General features: G+C 37.8%; 1 protein-coding gene across 2 annotated transcripts in view; it reads right to left on the reverse strand.

Moving 5' to 3' along the window:
* Positions 1 to 19,210: 19,210 nt before the first annotated feature.
* Grm5 (glutamate metabotropic receptor 5) overlaps positions 19,211 to 22,428 on the reverse strand; it is a 551,762-nt gene continuing 548,544 nt past the window's right edge. For both annotated transcript variants that reach the window (XM_052177680.1, XM_052177672.1), the window contains one exon: positions 19,211 to 20,099. In XM_052177680.1, coding sequence (XP_052033640.1) covers positions 19,211 to 20,099 — 889 coding nt within the window. The remainder of the gene's footprint in view (positions 20,100 to 22,428) is intronic.

The following is a 22,428-nucleotide window of genomic DNA, read 5'->3' on the forward strand; positions in this document are numbered from 1 at the left end:
TGGAATTCCCCTATACTCTTGCACTGAGTTTTTCAATGCCCAGTCCATATGACTGGACTCCTGGCTGACATTCATGTTAGGATATAGAGCCCTTAGGTGGCTTCCCTTCTCAAAAGCAGTTCATAAATATCTTGAGCTCTTGCAGCTGCCAAAAAAATCCCTGGACCAGGTTGGATTTCTTTCCAACATTTCTGGGAAATGTTGCAGAGCCACTAGATTTGCTTGTGACAACCTGAATTTCTAGCTAGGCTGTAACCCTGTTGCTGAAAGCCCTCTAGGATACTGGTATGGATTATTCAGTAACTTCCCTCCCACTTCCCTCTCACTCTTTGGGAGCTAAATTGTTTTCTACCTTATAGTTTAAGAGATCTTCATACATACTGCTAGCAGTCTTGTAAGTGAATAAAAGGCCCAAGTCTTGCCTATCTTTGCTCCTGCACCACTGATTTGCTCTCATAGTCTATGTGCTCAGTTTGTGTCACAGGTCTAAATCTGCCTAGACAAACTCAAGTTCTGCCACCACAATTTTATGCCACTACTGCCAGCTCTCTTATTCTAAGATTCTCATTCCTAGCCTATCTTGACTACTACTATTCTATCTCATGCTCAGTATTGTCAGAAGTTTGTTAATTATTAAATTTATGACAGACAGAATTCCCAAAAGCCTCTAACAGTTTCTCCCATGAGTTCTCAGAAGATGTGGACACTGCTACAGGATGCTGCCTAGATTGTGTGTGATATAATAATCACTGAAGAATGCAGTAGACAAGACTGGATATCTTGAGTCAAATAACTTAGCTAAACAAAGGTAAGTGATTTCTCATGTTATACATATCTATTCCACAGAGGAAAATCCCTGCATCTCCCTCACTTGAAAGCCCAATTGACAGCCCAAGTCTCTGTGGAAACCAGAGACCACAGAGAACTGTTGGCTACTGGACTCTGTCATTTTTTATATATATAACTGCTAAATTATTGCTTATTCCTCAGACTTCTGACTACATTAACAGCTAAACAGTTATCTCCTTACTAAACTCTGTTTCCATTAAATGCTTCATATTTCCTCTTCTTGCTATGCCACTGTCCTAACATTATTTGAGTCCCTATAAATTTGCCTAACTCTAATAAACTTTCCACTATAAGTTACAACTTTTTAATCTTGTTACTTCTGTTCCACAATAGGCTCATCTTAAAGACTGTTAATGTGGTTAAACTTGGTAGCTCTAGGAAACCTTCTCAGATCTACCTCTCATGGACCAAATAGGCTCCATCCAGATAAGTACAGCTGCCCAGTGTTCCCACTTACTACCCATTCCAAAGGGTGGGATTCCTCTGGGCTTCAATTGTCCATCTTAAGAAAATTATTCTTTCTCCCAAATGTACTTAATCTTACTCCCTACCTATACTAATGTGTTTCAACATCTTGTCAAGTCCAGGCACTTACTACATCCAGGACAGTTCCAGAGAAGGAATCTTCAGATGTTCCACTCTCCTCTCAGCTTTTCTAGACACAGACAATTTCTACTGGGGCTGTTCTTTTGACCTATCCTCAGATGGCTCCACAGACTCTGGACAGCAAGGAAGCAGCCAATTCTCCTGAGACTGGACAAACATCCCCCATACCCATTTCTCTAGGTTCCCCAGAGATATGTCACCCCACAATGTCAGCATGAAGCAGCCAGATATCACAATGACCCTATTCCTTCTCTATCAGCTCTTTTTAATTTTTTCTTTTTTAATTAAACTAAAACTGGAGAATGTTAGGATTCTGTCTAAGCTCTACCCCATAATTACCTGGCAACAGCAAGGTCTGCCCCTCATCGCAGTTACCTGGCAACAGCCAGGTAGGCCTGGTCTACTGTAAAAACAGCTGCTCAGCCCCTCCTCTCTCATATATCTCTTACATCTCTTACTTTCTCACTCTCAGCTTCTCTCTTGCCTCCTCTTCAGCCCTCCTCCCCTCCCCCCTCTCTCCTCATTGTCATGGCGAGCCTCTCCTCTACTGTCTCCCTCTCTCTGCCTTTTTCTGTCTCTACTAGCCCCTTAACTCCCCTCCCCATGTACTGAATAAACTCTATTCTATGCTACAGCAGCATGCGCGCCTCGCGCACGCACGCGCGTGTTTGTGTGTGTGTGTGTGTGTGTGTGTGTGTGTGTGTAGTCCCTCAGGGGGGAGAGATGCCTCAGCATGGGCCCAATGAGGCACCCCCTTCCTCCACAGCACCATAGAACATAATCTTTTACCTCTTTCTCTTTTTATGATCACAACACACATTGGTACAGACGACAACTTGCTAAACAAAAGACCACATGAATCAGGCTTTAAGACCAACAGTTGATAAATGAGACCTCATGAAACTGACAAGCTTCTGTAAGATAGAGGACATTGTCAATAAGACAAAATAATAGCTAGAGATTGGTCATTTGAAAAAGTGCTAATATCCAAAATATATTTACAAATAAACCTCAAGGATTTAGGATCCAACAAACCAAATTACCCAATCAAAAAATGGGTAAAGATCTAAAGATAGAATTCTCAACAGAGAATGGTTGAGAAGCACTTAAAGAAATGTGCAAAGTCCTTAGTCATTAAGGAAATGCACATCAAAGCAAGTGTGAGATTCCATCTTCTACCAGTCAGAATGGCTAAGATAAAAAACAAAAAAGTAAAAAACAACAAAAAACCCCCCAAAACAAACAAACAAACAAAAAAAACTCCAAGTGACAGCTCTTGCTCTTGAGGATGTGAAGAAAAAGGAATATCCCTTCATTGCCACTATGAGTGCAAATATGTACAAACTCTGAAAATTAATTTCTCAGGAAACTTGGAACAGATATATTTTAAGACCCACCACTCCTGAACATATACCCAAAAGATACCCTACTATATAACAAGGACACTTTTTAAGTATGTTCATAGCAGTTTCATTCATAATATCCAGAAACTAGAAACAAGCTAGATAGATGTTGCTCAACAGAAGAATGGATAAAGAAACTGTGGAATATCTACATAATAGAATATTATTCAGCTATTTAAAACAAAGACACCATGAATTTTGCAGGCAAATGGTTACAACTCAAGAATATCATCCTGATTTAGGTTACCCAGATACAGAAAGATATATGTATGGTATGTGCTCACTGAAAAGGGACAATAACCTTAAAGTGTAGGATAACCATGCTGCATCCAGACTCAAAGAATCTCGGTGATAAGGAAGTCTCATGGAAGGATTCACAATTTCACTCAGAAAGGAAAACTAAATAGTTATCTTGGGTGGATGGAGAGAGGGAACTAGGTAGGGTAGAGAGTGAGAAGGAGGACTGGGATGGCAACATGGCATTGGGAGTGGAGGCAGTAGAGAATCTTTCTCTTCTAGACAGTATCCTATGTCTTGCCCATCGGTTGGCAGGATCAATTTTTAGCTTATTGTTCAAACAGATGAAGTTAGTAGTGGTTAGACTCCCATGGGGTGATTTTTTTTTTCAGCCAGAAGTGTGCCAGACTCATTGCTAGATAATGCTGAAAGAAAGGGTGAAACCTACTCATGCCTTTACTAAGAAGAGTTCCAAGATGCTAACTACATACACAGATCCTATTATTACTAAGTGAGAATTCAATTAGGACCATTCTGTATTACTCTCTCCAGGAACTAAATTGAATAGGAGAACTTTTCAATTCTGATTTTAATCTTCTAAACCATTTGGACCTGTGTGTCATGCTGACCTTGGCCTGCTAATTGCAGTGTTCTGTCTCTACAGATTCTTATCTATTTACAGTTTTTGTGCCACCTGTCAGCATAGTAAGTGGCATAGAGGATACAGAAAGAGGCAAATTGCATGTGAATGTCACTGGGATTGCTCTGTCACTAGAAGAAGCTAGTGTAATTATACACCAAGCAAGCAGAGGATTCAGATCAAAGGATATGGTACAGTAGAAAACCCCTGGAGCAGAGCCAGAAATTGTATGCTGTATAATTCTTGAGCTTTTATTTGGAATAACTGGCATTACATGGGTTCTCTGTGTAGCTACCAGTGCATACCATATGCTCAGTTCTGCCTTTTTCTACTAGTCCTGGCTCTTTCATGAACTACTGTGTCAGTAGGCAAGTTAATAAGACTCTCTGAAACCTCATCTTTAATGAAAAGAGAATTAAATGAAATAAATACATTTTAGGAAGTATATTGCCAAGCACAATGCTAGGTTTTTAATAATTTAAAAACACCTCAATTAATTTATATGTATTTATTTTCTGGTTTAATGGACTCCTTTAATAGTTTTAGCTCCTAGGTACATGACAGTTGAAGATGTTTTTTGCCTTCTCCTTCTTGTTGTTTGTCATAAAGAAAACTGCCATTGCTTTAGGCAGCTGAGTAGGCAGTTTTGAAGAAAGTGTATTGACAATCAGCACCCAAGATTGTAGCAACTTTCAAATGCCTTCTTTTGGAGAACCTCTCAGCCAGGTTTTTCCCATTGTTACAAGTTTTTGTTCATTGCTTGCTAGTTACTTAACCTTGCTCTTGCATTTGTAACAGTTCTGCCATTAACACCTTTCAAGTAAGCATCTTGGATGTGCAGTTACCTACTGGAACTAACTCCCAATCCTACTTACACTCTTGAGCCTGAAGTCCATTATCCATTGCTTATCAGACATAGTTAACTGGGCATTGTGTTCAGAAGTCTTAGACACTGCACAATATCTAAACCAGAAACCATCCCAAAGCTGCTTTCCTAACATCAGTATTCTTCAATGCACAGATGCTACTGTCCGATCTGTACCAGACACCTGGGTGACATGATAAACCACTCTATCTTACTCAGTGTGTGGACACAGTCTCTAATTTATACCAATTCCTTCTTTCAAAGTACCTTCTGGATGTACTTCTTCGCCATCTGTATAGTTGCTGTTCTCATTATTTCTCAAGCAGATTACCATCTGCCCCAGTCTAGTTGCCCCTTCCTCTTTCCACCATTTTTACTCTATCTGAATAAAACTTTATAAACAAGAATTTGCTTGTTGTGATCTGCTCTATAAAGCTCTTCAATTGCTCCTAATACCTGTACAGTTTAGTTATTTATGTTGACATTTGCTTTTGTTTTTACTTTCCCTTTATCTTGTTTTTTTTACGTTCATAGCTGTTTTGTTGATACTTCCTTGTAAGAACCCCACACTTCCGTCTTACCAACATCCATGATGCTTATAGAGATGGCTAAACTTCACTCTTGAACACTACATCCTCTGCCAAGAACATCTCAAGTAATCTTTTAAGTCCTGATTTCAAGATCACCTTCTTTAGACAACCCAGCAACTGATTTGGGTGTCTATTTGCTCTTTCTTGGTCTTTGTCCTTTATATGATGTCATATCTATAATCCACTACCTTGTGTTCTCCAGGATGGAATAACTACTTAGTTATTAGTTAGATGAAATGATACTTAGTATTTTTCTTTACCAATCAACACTAGAGGATGAAGTCTTTGTTATTGATGTGAAACCATGGAATGAGGTTTCAGTTCAACTCTGGCCTATCCTAGAAGAAAGTACATTGGTCACCCTTCATATGTTTGACATGTTAGAATGGGAATGACTGATAGATCTTTGAAATATTAGAAAATTTGGAATGCCAACTATGCATTGGCTTTGGAGGGAGAAAGGTTAACAAAGTTTTGTAACAGGGAATTGCTTGTTTAGTAGCAAATGGGGGTCCTTAAGTGCCAGAGCCCAATGTATGGCACAAAAAAAGTGGTAAAACCATCTTCAGATTTGGCTTTTGACCCAGTGAGGAGATTGAAGTGTTTTGAGTTGCTTTGTTTTTGAGACAGGTCTTTGATACCTTTTTCAAGCCACTTCTTACTCCTGAGTTCCTTTGTAACACCCTGCATTGTTCCTGGAGGAGAGCCATCGTTCTCAGCCTCCTGAGTAGCAAGCAGCCTGCAAGTGTGACCTACCACACCTGGATTGGAATAATGTACATATTATTTAGGATTTTCTCATTACCAAATAAGTTATATATAAAATCAATTTACCATTCTAGTTACCAAAATTCTTTAATTTTTTATTGCAGATTATACTTGGAAGAATATGAAATGACAAAAAATCCCATTTATTTCGCATTTAGGTAGAGTGTAATTTAATGGTAGGTTGAGATGTCACTATATGTAATGGCAGAACAAAGTACTTTCATGCTATTGGAAGAAAGTAAATTAGAGCTTAAAAATCAAACTGCTTATTTTATAATGTTAACAGTTTGTGTATAGATTAAATCAGACATGTTAATATGCTGAAAAGTGTGTTCAAGAGCAATTATCTCCTATTGCTCTTTTTCAGACTAGATAAGGCATCATGAGCTCATTTCTCTTATTCCTAGCAGCTGTGAACTTTGTACTCTCTCAGAGGGTTTTGAGCTTCATAGACTTAGAAATAAAATTCCTATTAGTTATTCATAGTAGAAAAGAAGCAGAAACAACCTAAATATCCCCTGATGCATATATGGATTAAAAAAATTGTTTATATTATAAAATGGAAAATTTGCACTGCCGTTATGATGATGATGACGATGATGATGATGATGATGATGATGATGATGATGATGATGATGTATTTATTCAATAAAGAATCAAACATTGTGGAGTCCCTATCCCTTGCGGTTCCCTCAATCTTTTTCCCAACTCTTCCACAAGACTCCTGAGTTTGGTCTACTGTTTGGCTATTGGTCTCTGCATATGTTTTTGTCAGCTGCTGGCAGATCCTCTCAGGGGACAGCTATGCTAGGCTGTTGTTAGCAAACCTAACAGAGTATCATTAATTGTGTGTTGTGGGTTGGTTCTTCTTCATGGGATGGATCTCATGTTAGGCTAGTCACTGGTTGGCCATTTCCTAGTCTTTGCCACGTCATTCTCCCTACACTTCTTGTAGGCAAGACAGACTTTGAATCAAAGGTTTTGTGGGTGGATTGGTGTCCTTATCTCTCCACTGGGAGCCCTGCCTAACAGGAGGTAGCCAATACAGGATCCATATCCCCCACCAATAGGAGATTAAGCTAGAGTCACTCTCATAAGAACAACAGAGTCATTTGATCTTGAACCTTGGGATCCCCCAGGGACTGAATCATGAATCATGAATCAAGGATCATACATAGGCTGGACTTATCTCCTCCACACTCTGTTCAGATGAAGCAGATGTGTAGCTTGGTCTTCAAGTAGGTCCTCCAATAACTGGAACTGGGGCTGTGCTTAAAGCTGTTGCCTGCCTTAAGATCCTGTTCCTGTATTTGGACTGCCTTGTCTGACCTCAGTGGGAAAGAATGTGCCTGGTCCTGCAGTGACTTGATGTGTCAGGGTAGGTTGGCACCCAGGGGAGGCTTCCCCTTCTCAGAGGATAAGGAGAGGAACAGGAGAGGGATTGTGTGAAGGGGAAACTGGGAGCTGAGGGGCTGTACAATTGGGACGTAAAGTGAATAAATACATACATAAAATAATGCATAAAAGGAGATAATCTTACCACAGTGGCAATACATTGGGAGTGAAATAAGATAGACAGAGGAGCGCAAATATTGCATGACTGTACTTATTCAATGTATCTGAAATACTATCATAGAAGGAGACCATGGAAGAGATATTGCGATGAAAAAGACCGAGAAAATGAAAACTTAGAATTTGGTGATATAAAGGGGTAGTTTTTGGATGAGTCACTCTGTTAGCAAAATTCTACTGAACAACTGAAAAATTTCAGAGGGAAATTCATTGCATGTTAAATGTTCTTACAACAGTGACTGATAGAAGAGGAATAAAAATGGCTGTTTCTGCTGCCCTAATAGGATCAAGGTCTTTGTGTAATTTGAAATTGTTAGAAACATTGATAAAGTAAAATAACTATTTTGTTATAAAGAAGAACAAAGAATTTGCATAGTAGAGGAGGTTCCTGAGTGGAGGAATATAAATGTAGGTCTGAACATCCCAATGTTGATGTCACGGTGCTGTCCTGACTGGGAAGTTGTCCGAGGAGATCTGGAGTCTCCAGCAAGCACTTCGTAACTGCCAGTGTTAACCATCTCTCTAAATTATCAACAGAATATCCAGTAAAAATTAAGAAATTGTACTATTTAGAACATTCTGTGGACTTTCTTTTGTCAAAGGTGTGCAGTTTCTTGTGCTAGAACACTTTCTCTGCTTTTATCTATTTGGTCTGCTCAGAATAATTCTTGGAAATTTTGCTCTTTAAATTTTTTTCTTGGTAGTGTTATGAAATATCATCCTCACTAATATTTTTGCTGGCAATTTCTCTTTTCTTATTTTAATGAATATTATTCAGTTTTCCTATTATTGAAAATAGGTATTTTTCCTCGAATAGTATATACTAATTGTAGATTTGCCTCCTTCTACTCCTCCCAGTCCTCCATGCCTCAAGCCCCTCTCATGTGGATCCAATCTTCTATGTCTCTCATTAGAAAACAAACAGGCTTCTAAGGAAATAGAATAGAATAGAATAGAATAGAATAGAATAGAATAGAATAGAATAGAATAGAATAGAATAGAATAGAATAGAATAGAATAGAATAGAATAGGGTAGGGTAGGGTAGGGTAGGGTAGGGTAGGGTAGGGTAGGGTAGGGTAGGGTAGGGTAGGGTAGAATAGAGTAGAAAGTGATGAAATAAACAAACTAAAGAGCAAGAGACCAAGAAAAGGCTCAGAAAACAGAGACTCACTTCTTTGTACTCAGAAAACCATCCAAGTTTAGTTTAAACCATCCATTTAGTTTAGTGTTCACTAAACTAGAAGCCACAATATATAAGTTCAGGACCATGTATAGGCTAATGCAGTCCTTCTGCATGCTGCTTCAGTATCTACGAGTTCATTTGGACTTTGATCATGTTGACTTAGAAGGTCTTGCTTTTTTGCTGTCCTCCATCATGTCTGGCTCTTACACCTTTTCTGCTTCTACTTTAACAGGATTTCTTGAACCCTGGGGGGGGGGATGGATTTTGTGGAAGTATCCCATTTAGGGCTGAGTGTTTCCAGTCTCTCATTCTCTGTATAATGTTTGGCTGTGGGTCTCTGTATTTGTTTTCATTTGTTGTAGGAGGAAGCTTCTCTGATGGTGGCAGAAGAAGTCACTGATCTATGTATGGAGCAGAATGTTAATAGGAGTCATTTATTGCTACATTAAAAACATTTTTTTGAATTGTAGTATTTGGTTTATCCTAGGCCACTGGGTTATTTAGGCTCAGGTTCTTGGTTACCCAAGCATTGCCAGGGATGGGTTCCAATCTTTTTGAATGGGCCTTAAGACAAATCTGATATCAGTTGGTTACTCCCACAAGTGCTGCCATTGCCTTGGCATATTTTTCAGGTAGGACAGCATTGTATTTCAAAGCGTTTGTGGTTGGTTTGGTGTTTTATTTCTTCTTTCATAAGTTGTCAGCTACCTTCCTGTACTAAAGCTTCTAGAATGTAGGGGTGAAGGAGGGTTGTGTGTGTGTTTTTTCCAGCAATGAGGCCTTGCTCTCAGTCTGTGGGAGCAACCTATAGGCAACAGGGTGCATTGTTTGGGGATTCCCATAGTACCCTTTTGGATAACAACTCAATGAGAGGTAACCCAATAAGGAGGGTGGGGGACTGGAAGTTTTAAATAAAAGGCACTATTTATGTTTCACAGCTTTAAAATCATTACATCTTTAACTTTGTCTACAGATTTGTCAGCAAGATTTACAGGGTTACAAGGGCAATACTGATTGGTCAAGGTCATATGGCTGCTATAGTTTGCTAATTATTTTTTTTCTTTTCCCTTTCCTCTCCTCTCCTCTCCTCTCCCCTCCTCTCCCTTCCTCTCCTCTCCCCTCCCCTCACCCTCCCCTCCCCTTCAGTCTCCTCCCCTCCCCTGCCTTCTCCTCCCTTCCCCTCCCCTCCCCTTCCTTGCTTCCTTCCTTCTTTCCTTTCTTGTTTTTCTTTGTGTGTGTACTATTAAGTTTAACATTTTATTGCTTGACTTTCCCTAGATTTTTATAAATCTGCATATAGATTTGTTGTAACAAAGTATTTATCCACTTTACTTTTATTTGTTGTTGTTTTACCTAGAGGGCTAAATACTACATTAAATATTCCTGTTTTAAAGTAGGCTCAAGTCTTGGGTTGCTCAGAGCACTGAAGAAGTAAATAATTAAAATATGAGAACATTAAACTATATGTCAGTACCACTTAACTCTAAAAATTGCCTGTTTATGTAAAGTTTCAAACTGTGAATATAAAATATACCCCCTGGACTTCTGAGGGAAGTTCTTTGTTCTAGGGTTCTAGTATTTTTTTCCTATATGAAGAAAATTTCCTTCTGTTTTAGTTACTAATTTTTCTTTGTCATAATTGAAGATTTGTGTTATTTTTTAAGTGTTTCAATATTACATTACACAAATCAAGTTTATAAAACTGCCAATGATATATACATTGATAGATTTTTCTAAGAATGACCATTTAAACTCCTAGGACAAACAATGTGACTTCTTGAAATATTGGTAGTTGATTCAATCTCACAATTTAAAAAACTGAATGCAGATATTGAATATAAATTAGAAATGGGATATAAAGTTAGTCTTTGTAATTCTAATTCTCTCAGGGATATTTTGTGTTTGGTGATAGGTAGTATATAAAATATGCTTGATACTGGAAGTGTAAAATTTGATGAAAACTCCAGTTTTTTTCCTATTAGAACTATAGAGAAGTTCATTGAATTTTATAGACTTAAGTTCTAGTTAACTTTAGAATATGACATATTTATTTGCAAGTTTTTTATAATAAACTTTGTTCAAATTTTTATTTGATACATACTCGCAATTTAAAATCAATTTAAAATCAATCTATGTTTATGAGACTGTTATAATTTTCTTTTCGTCTTTCCTCTACTTTCACAGCAAAGTTATGAATACTTCAGAAAAACTGAAGTAGATATCTCCATGGTTTCACTACTCTGCATTGATATGTCATGATAAGTTTTATTTTACCACATTAGGATTGTGTTTTTTAAAGTAAGATAATCATCAATTACCTTTTGTGAAATTCTACTACTATTGTCATTTTTTTTAATCTTTCTTTTTCAGTCTCATTTCTGTCTTTGCGCTTTCCTTACATATGGCTCAATTCATCTACATTTCAAGTTCATTAACCTAAAAGTTTATCTATTTTCCCTTCTCCCTCCCCTTCTTTTTCTGCATCTCTTTGTTCATTACAAGAGTTTGTGGCTTGATTCTTTTACTTCTTTAGATCCAAATAATGCTTTTCAATGCATTTAGTCTTTATGAATGAAAGGGCTAGTATTAATAATACCTTTAAATAATTTCTTGCATTTTGTTTTGCTTTTTTATTTATGAAAAAATTATTGTACTTTATCATTCATGCCTTGAACTAAATGATTGATTTTTGAAAAGACATTTAGATAGAAATCACATTCTTTGGAATGTTCTTCAGCTCTTCTGAAATATGCAAGGTCCCCATTGAAGGTTTTTAGTTATTTAGCTTTTATTTTTGAGATGGTTTCTCACTTTACAGTCTAAGTTGTTGTCAACTTTGATTTCTTCCCTTTTTAACCTCCAGGGGAACAGAGGTGAATGCCACCATGTGCAGCCTGGTAGTATTCTAATTAGGTTATCATTTTAGTTAGATATTTTAAGTGAAGCTATTTGTCTTGGATATATATATATATATATATATATATATATATAGTCTCTCTTTTCTTTTTTAGAGAGTAAAATAAGTCTTCATTTAAGCATCTTTGATTAGTCCTGTTCTTTTGTTTACTTGATTTTTCTCATTTTTATTTCATTTTATACTTTTGGCTTTGTTACATTTGTTAGTAAGGTATTTTAAAGATTGCAATTATGTAATTGTTTTCCTTCTCTTTTGTTTCTTTCCTTTGTACATTTTGAAGCATAGTGATAATCACATGCTGGTTAATAGCTACTTCATCTTCTATGTATTTTACCCATGAAAACATCCATTTTGACTTAATATCTTTATGCTTTAATTATTTCTTGTTCGAAACTATTATTCTTGCATCTGCCTTTGTTTTGTAATTGCCCCTGTCCCTGCTCTTCATGTATCAGGGTTATGCCAACTGATGACAGTTGCTCTCAAGACAATATCATGGAGTGATGCAACTATTCTTTCTTTTGGGTTTCACAATGTCTTTTGGCCTTGTCAAAAGTGTCAGCAACACTTTCTTTAAAGTTCTGATCCACATTTACTTACTTAAAAGTTGAGCATAGTCTCTTCATATTCCTTAGAAATTTACTTCTGTCCTTTTCAAATGAAAATAATAGTCAGTTATACTAACTTCTTTCATTTTGATAAGGCAGAACTCGCCAGAATGGTCCATAGATTTTGGTCCTCATTTTCTCAGGCTACTTATCATCTAGAAATAAAAATTCTCTTTGAACATATTTAGATGGCTTCAAAGCTCTTTGGTATTAAGGTGATATACCTGGATCATGATAAAATTTAAGTTGTTTAAAGAGACCTTTACTATATGAAACTTACCCATGAATAAAGACTGACATCATTACCTTGACCATTAATTACTACAGATGAGTCTTATAACTTTTCTCATTTAAGAAAATTAATAAGAACATGTGTAAGTCTTGTAAACACAGTTCCTTCTGCTATCTTTGAAATATACTTCACTATTAAGTTGACATCTATTTGTGATGTGCCTTGGGTGTGGCTTCATCTTATGCTGTTAGAGTTAAGGGACCCAACACAAATTTCTGAATAAAATAAGTGAAGTGATAAAGTGAATCAAAGTGAAATAAAATAATATGTTGTGGAAGATCCTCCTCTTGATCTGTGAAAGCAAAATAAACAGGCAAGTGCTGGGATGTGAAGTCAGAGAATGGGAAGACAGGGAACAGCATTACTGACCAAGTCCTCCCACAATCCAAGACAGTGCCTACTGGAGAACAGCTAATCTACTTCAGTCTTCACTGGAAATGTATGAGAAGATCCTGAGAGATTCTTACAGAGCAAGCCATTTTGAATACTAGTTGTAAAAAGTGTGTACACATTTAACATTTTGTATTATGGGACTTTCAAAACGTGTTCCAGAAACATGTGCTCTCTAGTGACAAATCTCACTTTTAAAAAGTGCACATTTACATATTCACAACTGGTACATTCTGAGGTGAATATAGTAAACTATTTGGAATTATTCTGCTTTTGAAGCCTTTAAAAGTGTAAAAAAGTTTATGAATGCGTATAGCTGTTCAACATCTCAGAAAAGTATATTAAATACGTACCTTTGTGGACATGTCTTTATATAATTTATAATATAACATGTATCATATTACTGGGATGCACTAATGTGTAAAGTTCACTTTTTAGCATTAATTAGTAAGAACATAAGCTAAATCACACAAATATGCTTCCTATGTATGTACATGAAATAATGGTTGCTTAAAGTTGTCTATCATTCAGAAAATCATATGCTCTGATTAAAAAACAGGTAAGTGCCTTTAGGCTGGAGTAAAAGGAAATTTAAAATATTTAGCTAATGGAAAAGTTTAATTTTTCCTGTACTACTTCCATCTAGATATGTAAGAATGACTGGAGATGACAATTTCAAATGTCTTACATGTAGAGTTTATGGACTAACAATATATAGTAGCCTCTTTAAATTTCATACTATGTTGTGAGAAATTAAAAAAATTAAGTTCATGTTCAAGGAGGTAGATTTGTTAACACATTTATATTTTTATACTTAATCATCTCCCTAGTTGCCAAACAAGGTAAATGGTTTGAGAATATTTTTTCCCTAAAGCTAATCATTCATGCATACCATAGGAAAAGCACTGGGCAGCATTAAGTAGAAATCTAAGAAGAAAAAGAAACTTCTTTTTATGCCATTCAATACAGAAGATGATTTCAGAGATTCATAATAGCTCATTCAGTAGGTTTTCTTAATATATAGTTTAACTTTAAAAACAACCTCTTTTATTTCCACACAGGATTGAGCATCATAGACTTAAAGTGTCTGTAGAATATTAACTGTATGCTAAATGTATTGATACTAATTCCTCAAACAATAGCTTCTATACTTCTATATACCAAACACTCATCCATGTACCAGGAGTATGGGAAATGAAAGAAACATCACATCTTTCCTCTCTTTTTTTTTGTTTTTGTTTTGTTTTGTTTTGTTTTGTTTTGAAAATATCTGAGATGAAGAGGAATCAGACTAATTTATGTAAAATGTGGTGCTTGGGTGATAAATCTGGCTTTGTGTTTCTTGTTCTTTTTGCTTTAACTGGGCTTTAGTGACTTTCTATGATTCTGTTGAAGTAAGTATCCCTTAAATTTTAGAAAGTGAGTTTTTTTCTGTATTCTTCCAGGTGCCTCACCATTAGCACAATTGTGTGAGAACAGCTTGCTGAAGAATAAAACATAATGAAGGGCAGAGTGTGATAATGCCAGAAAAATGGCTCCCCTTTTAAAGATTAGTTAGAGCTTGCCTAATACTGTAAGTGCATCCATTCATAGCACTTGTAAAGATTATGTCTAATCCAAGGATTGTAAGCATGCAGAGGATGTATTTTTAAAATCTGCATTGTCTTTTATAAATCAAGTCAAATATGTGTTCTGCTTTTATATTTTTACTAGCTAGCATTAAAAAATATGTTCAGGAGTTAAAATTAAAAGGTTATTAGACAATGTTTTTCTTTGAAAATTTTATATACACACATGCAAACGAACAGAATTATATACAAAGACATGTGTAGATAGTCCCACAAGCAAAAATATACCTATGAATTACACACACATACACACATGCACACACATGCACACACACACATGCACACACACAAAGACATATCCAGCTCTTGTCAATTTATATGTAACATTAATAGCAACCAGATAAATAGGTTAAAAGATACTCTGCCTAGCTAAAATGAAAAAAAAATCAGTGGTCCCTGTGTTGTTTTTTAAAAAGTAAATACTTATACACTAAAAGGTATATGTAGAGGTCTTTGGATGGTACAGTATCTCTGCTTAGATTGTGGTTGATTCATTTTAATTTGTTATTGAGTGATTATATTTCAAATGTGTGTATGATTCAGAACTTAAGGTAAAGTTGTAACATGGCGTTACATTCTTAGGAAATACCACCAGGACAACATTTTAAGCACTTGAGGGGGAATAAGCTTGAAGTCATATCATAGTTTGTCTTTTAATGTCTTTCAAAAAGTAACTGGCTTCACACACAACAACTATAACGTGATTTAGACAACTGAGAAGCAGGCAAGTATATTTTAAAACGCTAAAATAAAACACATTTATACAAGTACAAAGCGAAACAATGCTGATAAAAATGTTAAAATTTATGAAAAATCATTTGCAATTCACATCAAAATAATTTAACATTCTCTATTATTTTAATAGTACAAGCTGCAACAACAAAAAAAGAACAGAGTGTGTACACAGTTTTAAAACCAAATCAGTTCTGAGTGCAGAAAAAATTAAGTACAAGCACTTGTAGCCCACACAAGTATTTTAGTATTGGCACCATCTCTCTAAACATCTATATTCTATATAGATTTCTAATTACAACATCACCAGCAGCTGCCATTGAATTCTAGAAAGACACACAATATACATAGTATATTTGTTCACATTGGGAAGATCAGTGAAATCCAGCCAACTGTTTTATACATGCCCCATTCTTCAAGAGACATCAGAGATTCTCCCAGGCCTCAGACCGTCTTCAAAGCAAATCCTGAATTATCTTTATGCTTTCACTGATCTGTATTTTTTCACAGTATAAAATTGTAAATGGTAGCTATAGTGATTCTGACAGCTTGAGGGTTATTAATAAGCTGTTGCTAAATGTGAACTCATATAATAACTTTGAAGTCTCCAGACCATATACATTTTTCTGGGAGACTAGCACAGGATTTTTTTTTTCATTTTTTAAATTTTTTTTCTTAAAAAGAGTGTTTAATCCTGGTTTGGAAGTCACAGACTGCAGCAGAGCCATTATACAATGCATTTACAGTCATAAATAGCTCCGAGTCTTTCTGATCACTTGCTGGTATATCAGTCATTTGGAAAAAAAAAAACTATTACACTCAAAGATTAGCACATTTGGAGATTTGCTTTGTCTTTCTCCTTTGTGTCTGTTAATTTTCTAACGAGTTTCCTCTCTAGATTCCCTTCCTTCCCTATGTCTAGCCCCAGTCCAACACAGCCTCTCAGGCTGACCCCACTCTTCCACAGGACAGTGAGTGGATCTTTTAGTTGATAAACTTAATCAAGTCAGGTCTTTTCTTTCTTGCCAGGACAAAATTCTCCTTTTAGACCATTTGAATGGTCTTTAACATTCCCATCTTTTTTTTTTTAGTCATGCATATTTCAGCTATTTATTACTGGGTACCAGGAACAGATGTTATCAAGGAAACTCAATAAGAAAAGGTACCCAAACAAATCGGGAAGTTTGTATGCTAGCCCTAAAATAAATATTCAGTTCTCTTTATATTATAGTTATTACTTGGAACCTGATATTAGAACTGGCAAAGAGAGAGTTAGCATCAATTCAAATTAAAAGATTTCGAAGATGTATTACTGGCATGTGCAATATATTCAATGGGATGGCAAATGCTATGATAATGTACAGGAAAACAATTTTATTTTTTCTAATTGAATACAATTTTATTACAGTTGACTATGATATCTAAAGGGAATTATAGATGGAAATTGCATTAAACTTGAATTTCTAGAACAACTCCTCATAAGGTGGTAATTTTTTAAACAAAATATTATGGAAATCATAGAAAAAGGATTTGTTGATAAGAACTATCAAAGAAATAAAATGCATATGAAAAGAAAATAGAAAACTAAGGTCAATAAACAAAATTTACAATTCAGAAAGCATAGCATATCCAGAAAGATATTGACATCTAAGAAATCAGACACTAACCCCAGGCAAATGTCACTTTTTTGGTGGATACCAAGGGACATTGACATTTCAAAATATTTACTTGGGTTTTCAGGTAGAGGCAGGCATTTTCCTTTAATGAAGCTCTGTAAGTTTGCTAGATTCCTTTTTTGTTTCAAGAATCTCAGTACTATTTGGGGTCATATTGCTCTCAATGTTATTTCCATATCTGATGGAAATAACAGGAAGCTTGATTCACTTTAAGATAATATGTTTGCGAGTTATTGTTAGCTTTTAATGTGTTAATGTGGAACAGTTTATTTAAAATGTCAAATAAGAACAGGTATCAGAAAAGCAAAGCAATGTCAATAGTTATTGCAACCTTAAATGTTTAAAACTGGAGAATGACACATTATGCCAATGTATAAACTTACTGTTTCAATTTGTTTTTAAATCAGATGGTAAACAAATAAACAAAAACCAAACAACCAAACAAACAAAAACCAGAGAGAGAGAGAGAGAGAGAGAGAGAGAGAGAGAGAGAGAGAGAGAGAGAGAGAGAATGATATCAAGGATATTGAAATAAGAATTTTTAAGTTCTATTTAAATTTCTCTCTGCCAAAAAATATACTTCTGTCTCATGGCAAATCTTTCTCATAAGGCTATCTTTAGTATAAGGCTGGGCCAACTGAACTTTAAATCTATAGAAAACCTCCTCCTTTTACTACTATCTTTATTTAAAGATCAAAAACATTTGGTACCTGAGGATAGCTGCAATGTCACTAATAAAAAGATGATCATAGATTCAGGTCTTGAGTCATAGTTTCTACCTATATGAGCCCACCAAATCCTGTATGTTTATATTGTAACTCTAAAACTCTTTTCTGCAGTATTTAAAAAGTGACAGTATGAAGTGCACAAAACCACGCTAATAACTATTTTAAAAAGTAAAGGATTAGTAATTGCTTTGCCTTTTTTTCCCTTGGAATGGCTAAGAAAGACTGTGGTTGATATTAAGGTTCCTCTGTTTTAGTATTCTGTATTGCTTTGAAAAAAGTCTACATTTGTCATAGTTCATAGCTGCCCCATGTAAGCAGCCAAGAAAAGATGAAATCACTACTGATGGGCATAGCAAAAACACCTGCTATGCTGACTTTCCTGTATTGAGATTCTGTTACTCTTATTAATGTCCACGTCAGTCCCTCCAATTGTAACATCTTCATCAGGTCTATGGACCACACTTCCAGAGGTGGGGACTGGGGCAAAACAGCCACCAACAACAGAGGATCTCTTTGTAAATCAGGCTCTCAAATAAAGAAACAAGGAAGCTCATTGCGTATCTTACTACTTCAGCTGGCAACACTAAGGGAAGGGTATTTATAAGGAGGAGTGCCTGTGTATCAGGAAAGAGAGCCAGGCTATAGCTCACAAATTATTATTACAAAGAGAATTTCCAGCTACACAATGCACCCCAGTGAGGGAATTAAAAAACAATGTTCCAGAAAATATTTTTTTTTTTTTTTGCTACTCCAGTATTGATTGGCAACATGGTGAAATAGTCCAGAAATCTTGCACTGGTTTTCTTGGTTAATGGAATCCAGGATGCAGGCTTTTGGAAGAGTATCTCACAGCCTGTTTGGAAAGTCTCTGCTAGAAACTCTCTATACATTAACACAACACTCACTACCCGTTTGTGTTACTCAGGACACTCACAAGCTCAGTAAATACTGGGCACTAGTTACTATTGGTTTCTCAAGGTCTAGTAAATGTTGGGACCAGGGAAGGAAGGAAAAAAAGAAAAGGAAAAAAAAAAAAAAAGAAAAGTTGACTATTTGGTCCCAGACTTTTTTTTTGAGTTAGTTAAAAAAAATGTACATTCAATGTTTGGTGGATCAAAGCCTCTTCTGGGAAAACGAAGTAAACAAACAAGACTGTCCACAGTTGCTTATTAACTCCACTTTTCACTGTTCAGGATGTTGCGTCACACTGCTGCTGCCTCAGAGCATAGCACTTGGTCTTGTAACTGCTTAATCCACTCCTGGCCAGCACTCCAAAAATAGAAGCAGTGTTTCTTAAAAGCCCATGTTTTCTAAGGCCACGAGAAGATAATCTGCCAGAAGATGTGTAGTTGGTGTCGTCATCAGCTGTCATGAAATAGCACTATTGATCTCATGTCTCCACCTTGTGTGCCCTTGGCATTTTTCACCTCAGGTTCTCCGTTGGGGTGATTAAGGGCATCACTGCGCCCATCTGTGAACACCGAGGTCTGCGGCTCAGGCCTATCCCAGGGAAGTTTCCTGTGGCTCACAACGATGAAGAACTCTGCGTGTAATCTCTGATGATGAGAGTGTCATATTTGGGAGAGGATGGGATACAGAGGGCCGATTCGGAGACTGGAGAGTTTGGGGTGGTGCTCCCGGAATCCACCGAGTCCCTGAAGGGCGATGGTGGAGTGAGGGCCACTAGCTCCTCCAGATCCGGTTTTCCTGGGGCGGCTTCAGCTCCTGCGGGCGTCTCCTGGGCAGGTGATGCCCCTGTCGCAGGCTGAGCTCCTCCTGTCACCTCAATGGCCGGCAGCGGCTGGATCTCTGCGAAGGTCGTCATGGTCGTGGGCAGCTGGATCTCTTTGGGGATCAGGTAGGAGGAGCAGATAGGGGTACCAGGGGGTCCCGGAGTGGCTGCAGTGGACAACATCATGGAGTTGAGCTCGGTGATGTTGGCGGTGAAGCGTGTCACCACGCTGCTGATCTGCTCCATAAGCGAGCCCTGGGATGAGCTGCTGCGTGCAGCGGTCTCCGAATGCAGCGATGGCGCATCTTCTTCGGTGCGGCCCGCCGAGCCTGCGAGGTGGCTCAGCGTGCTGATGGGCGATGGCGAGCGCGGCCTAGCAGCCGAGGGAAAGCGCTCCTCTGCCTCCACCACATCATAAAGCGCTTTGGGGCCTGTGTCAGGCGGCTCTGGGCCACCTGTCGCTGTGCATCCTGAGCTACCAGCAGTAGCTGCACCAGGGCCGGAGCCACCACCTACCCCTGCACCTGGCCCGCGGCTCTCTGTGCTCTTGGGGAAAGGTTTAATGACCGCTGTCTGGTTGGGGTTCTCTTTCTTGTTGATGTGGACAGACAGTCGCTGCCACAGGTGTTGCCCCCGGGTGCTCTTCTCATTCTGGGCCCAAGTCACGGATTTTCCATTGGAGCTGTGGAGAGAAAAGAGTAGAGAGTTGACTCAGCATGTATCTTAGCAGCTTTCCATGTAGCTTCCCCAATGGTGGGAGGTGATGGGGACTTGATCAGGAAGGTCATTCTGTAGTCCGAGAAGGAATGACCCACCAGGACAGGTGGATCTTTTGTGCTATTACAGCAAGGGGATCAACTATTAGGACAAAGGAACACTTGTCAGATTCTGCAGGCACTTAGACCTCACCATGAGCACAGCTATGCTTTGTGCTGCAAATGCAAATGTGGGGGGTGGTACCTTCATGATGTGAATAGAAAAGCTTGGTACAGAGCCACAGGCTCCTTAGGTTTAGCAGCCTCCAGATGAAAACATTAATTAAACCAAGATCTCAACTCACCAGCAGTTACAAGAGGGAGGGAGAGGTGAAAGAATCAAGATTACCAGGTAGTAGACAGTAGCTCCAGCTCAGCTTTTATTCTGCAGGTGGGCATATATACTTAGGGATTGCTGGGTGAGCTCCTGAGTTTGAACATGGTTTTATTTAGTCTGGCTTATCTGCTGGAAAATATGAATTTAATGAACACAAACAAATTTCTAATCAATTCAAAATTTCTACACAGCAGGACTTCTTATAACGTTGATTTTTAGGCTGCAACTTGAATAATAATAATTCTACCAGAGACATTGCTGTGCATTGCCTTGGACACCTAGTACAGCAATCCAAAATTAGGGCCTTGATAAGCATTGCCTTGCTGACAGAAGTTCTGAAGACCTTCTTCATGCTTTCTTCTCCTAGGCAGCCCCTGTGCTCTGAAGGCTACTCTGATGAAGATGTATGCCTCAGCTTCAGAATCTGCATCCTTCTTTATGCCAAAATGGCTGGGAACCACCAGAACATAGATGCTCCTGTGAGAAACATTATGGTAGCCAGAGGACAATAACTGTGTTGCAGGGATAGCTCATAGAGAGATCTTTCTTGTGAATCCCCATGAAGATAAATTGAAGATGAGATAAGGCCTGCTACCTTTGGTCCAGCCAGTATTGTTCTACCCAGTATAAACAAGACATTAAAGAATGAAAAATTCTCTCTCAGGCAGTGGCCATCAATCTTAGTTTGAGTAACTGCCGTTAACTGTTTATAAGACTCATTCAAGGAATGTATCCCCATGTGCCCTCAGGAGATTCCAATATTCTGAACTGGGACTGAAGTATCAATGCATTTTTACATGAATTTATTTTTTGTCCTTTCCCATTAAAGTGACTCTGCAGCATGTGTTTCACAATTTGAAAGCTTCTGATGAGAAGTTGTTCTTGTTTTTTGGTTTCACTTACTCCACTGGCCTGCTTGTTGGAGGGCAGGCCGAGTTTGTCAGGCAGAGGTCTAAAGCCACCCATTCTGAGGTTTCCTACTTGCATCTCCCAGAGGTCCTGAGCTACGACACTTTTCTGACAACAGAGCATCCTTTCCACAGCTTCCTTAGCAACACTCTTCTTGGCTCATTCGCATTCTGCTTAATGCTGCTCTATCCTCCCTTTGCACCTTATGCTTTCCCTTTCTCTGCTCCCTCGTGTGACCTCCAGTTTGGTGTAATCATATCAGTACCTTGCAACCTAGTATTCTCCAGAACTCAGTGTGTGAAGTGACCCCCACTACATCACTTGTCTGGGAGAGTGGATGAGCCATTTCCAAGTTTGCAGACAGCTGTCTATCTGGAGTAGCAGAGGGGAGCTGCCAGGTGTTCTCTTTCCTTCTAATAGTTTCAATACTTATCTTCCCACTTTGCATTAACCTCACTAGGAGTTTATAATGCATCACTCTTCTCTTACAAGTGCCCACTAACTTCTGCAGTGCAGCACAGCACAACACAGCACAGAATTGCCCAGGTTATTTATGGGATTTGATTGAGAGGATAGTCGCCAACTAGTCCAACGTTCTGTTACCAGCAGCCTACAAAACAGACATCAGGAGAAGGGTAATTAGACTTTCAGGTCGCTGCACGCCTTTTAAAACAAAGTGTGGGCAAGAAACCAGAAGCATAACTGGACCAGCTCTTCCAAATTTTATCCCAAGGTTGTGTCAGTTTCTAGTAGGAAGGTTTTGCAAACATCTGCTTTTTAAATTATCTCTGACATTTTCTTTTTCTCTTCTATCTTTCTTTCTTTCTTCCTACCTCCCTTTCTCTTTGCCAGTCTCTCAATTTACGGCGACAGGATATAACCTCTATGTAAACACTGATAGTCTTCTATTTCATACACAGTTGCACAGTGAAATAATACATAAATGTTTGTGTAAATGTATAAGGAAAACATCCTAAGTAGAAAGAGAAGGAGCAGGAGAAGTATAAGGA

This window comes from Apodemus sylvaticus, chromosome 1, assembly GCF_947179515.1.
Source record: "Apodemus sylvaticus chromosome 1, mApoSyl1.1, whole genome shotgun sequence".
Taxonomy (NCBI): Eukaryota; Metazoa; Chordata; class Mammalia; order Rodentia; family Muridae; genus Apodemus; species Apodemus sylvaticus.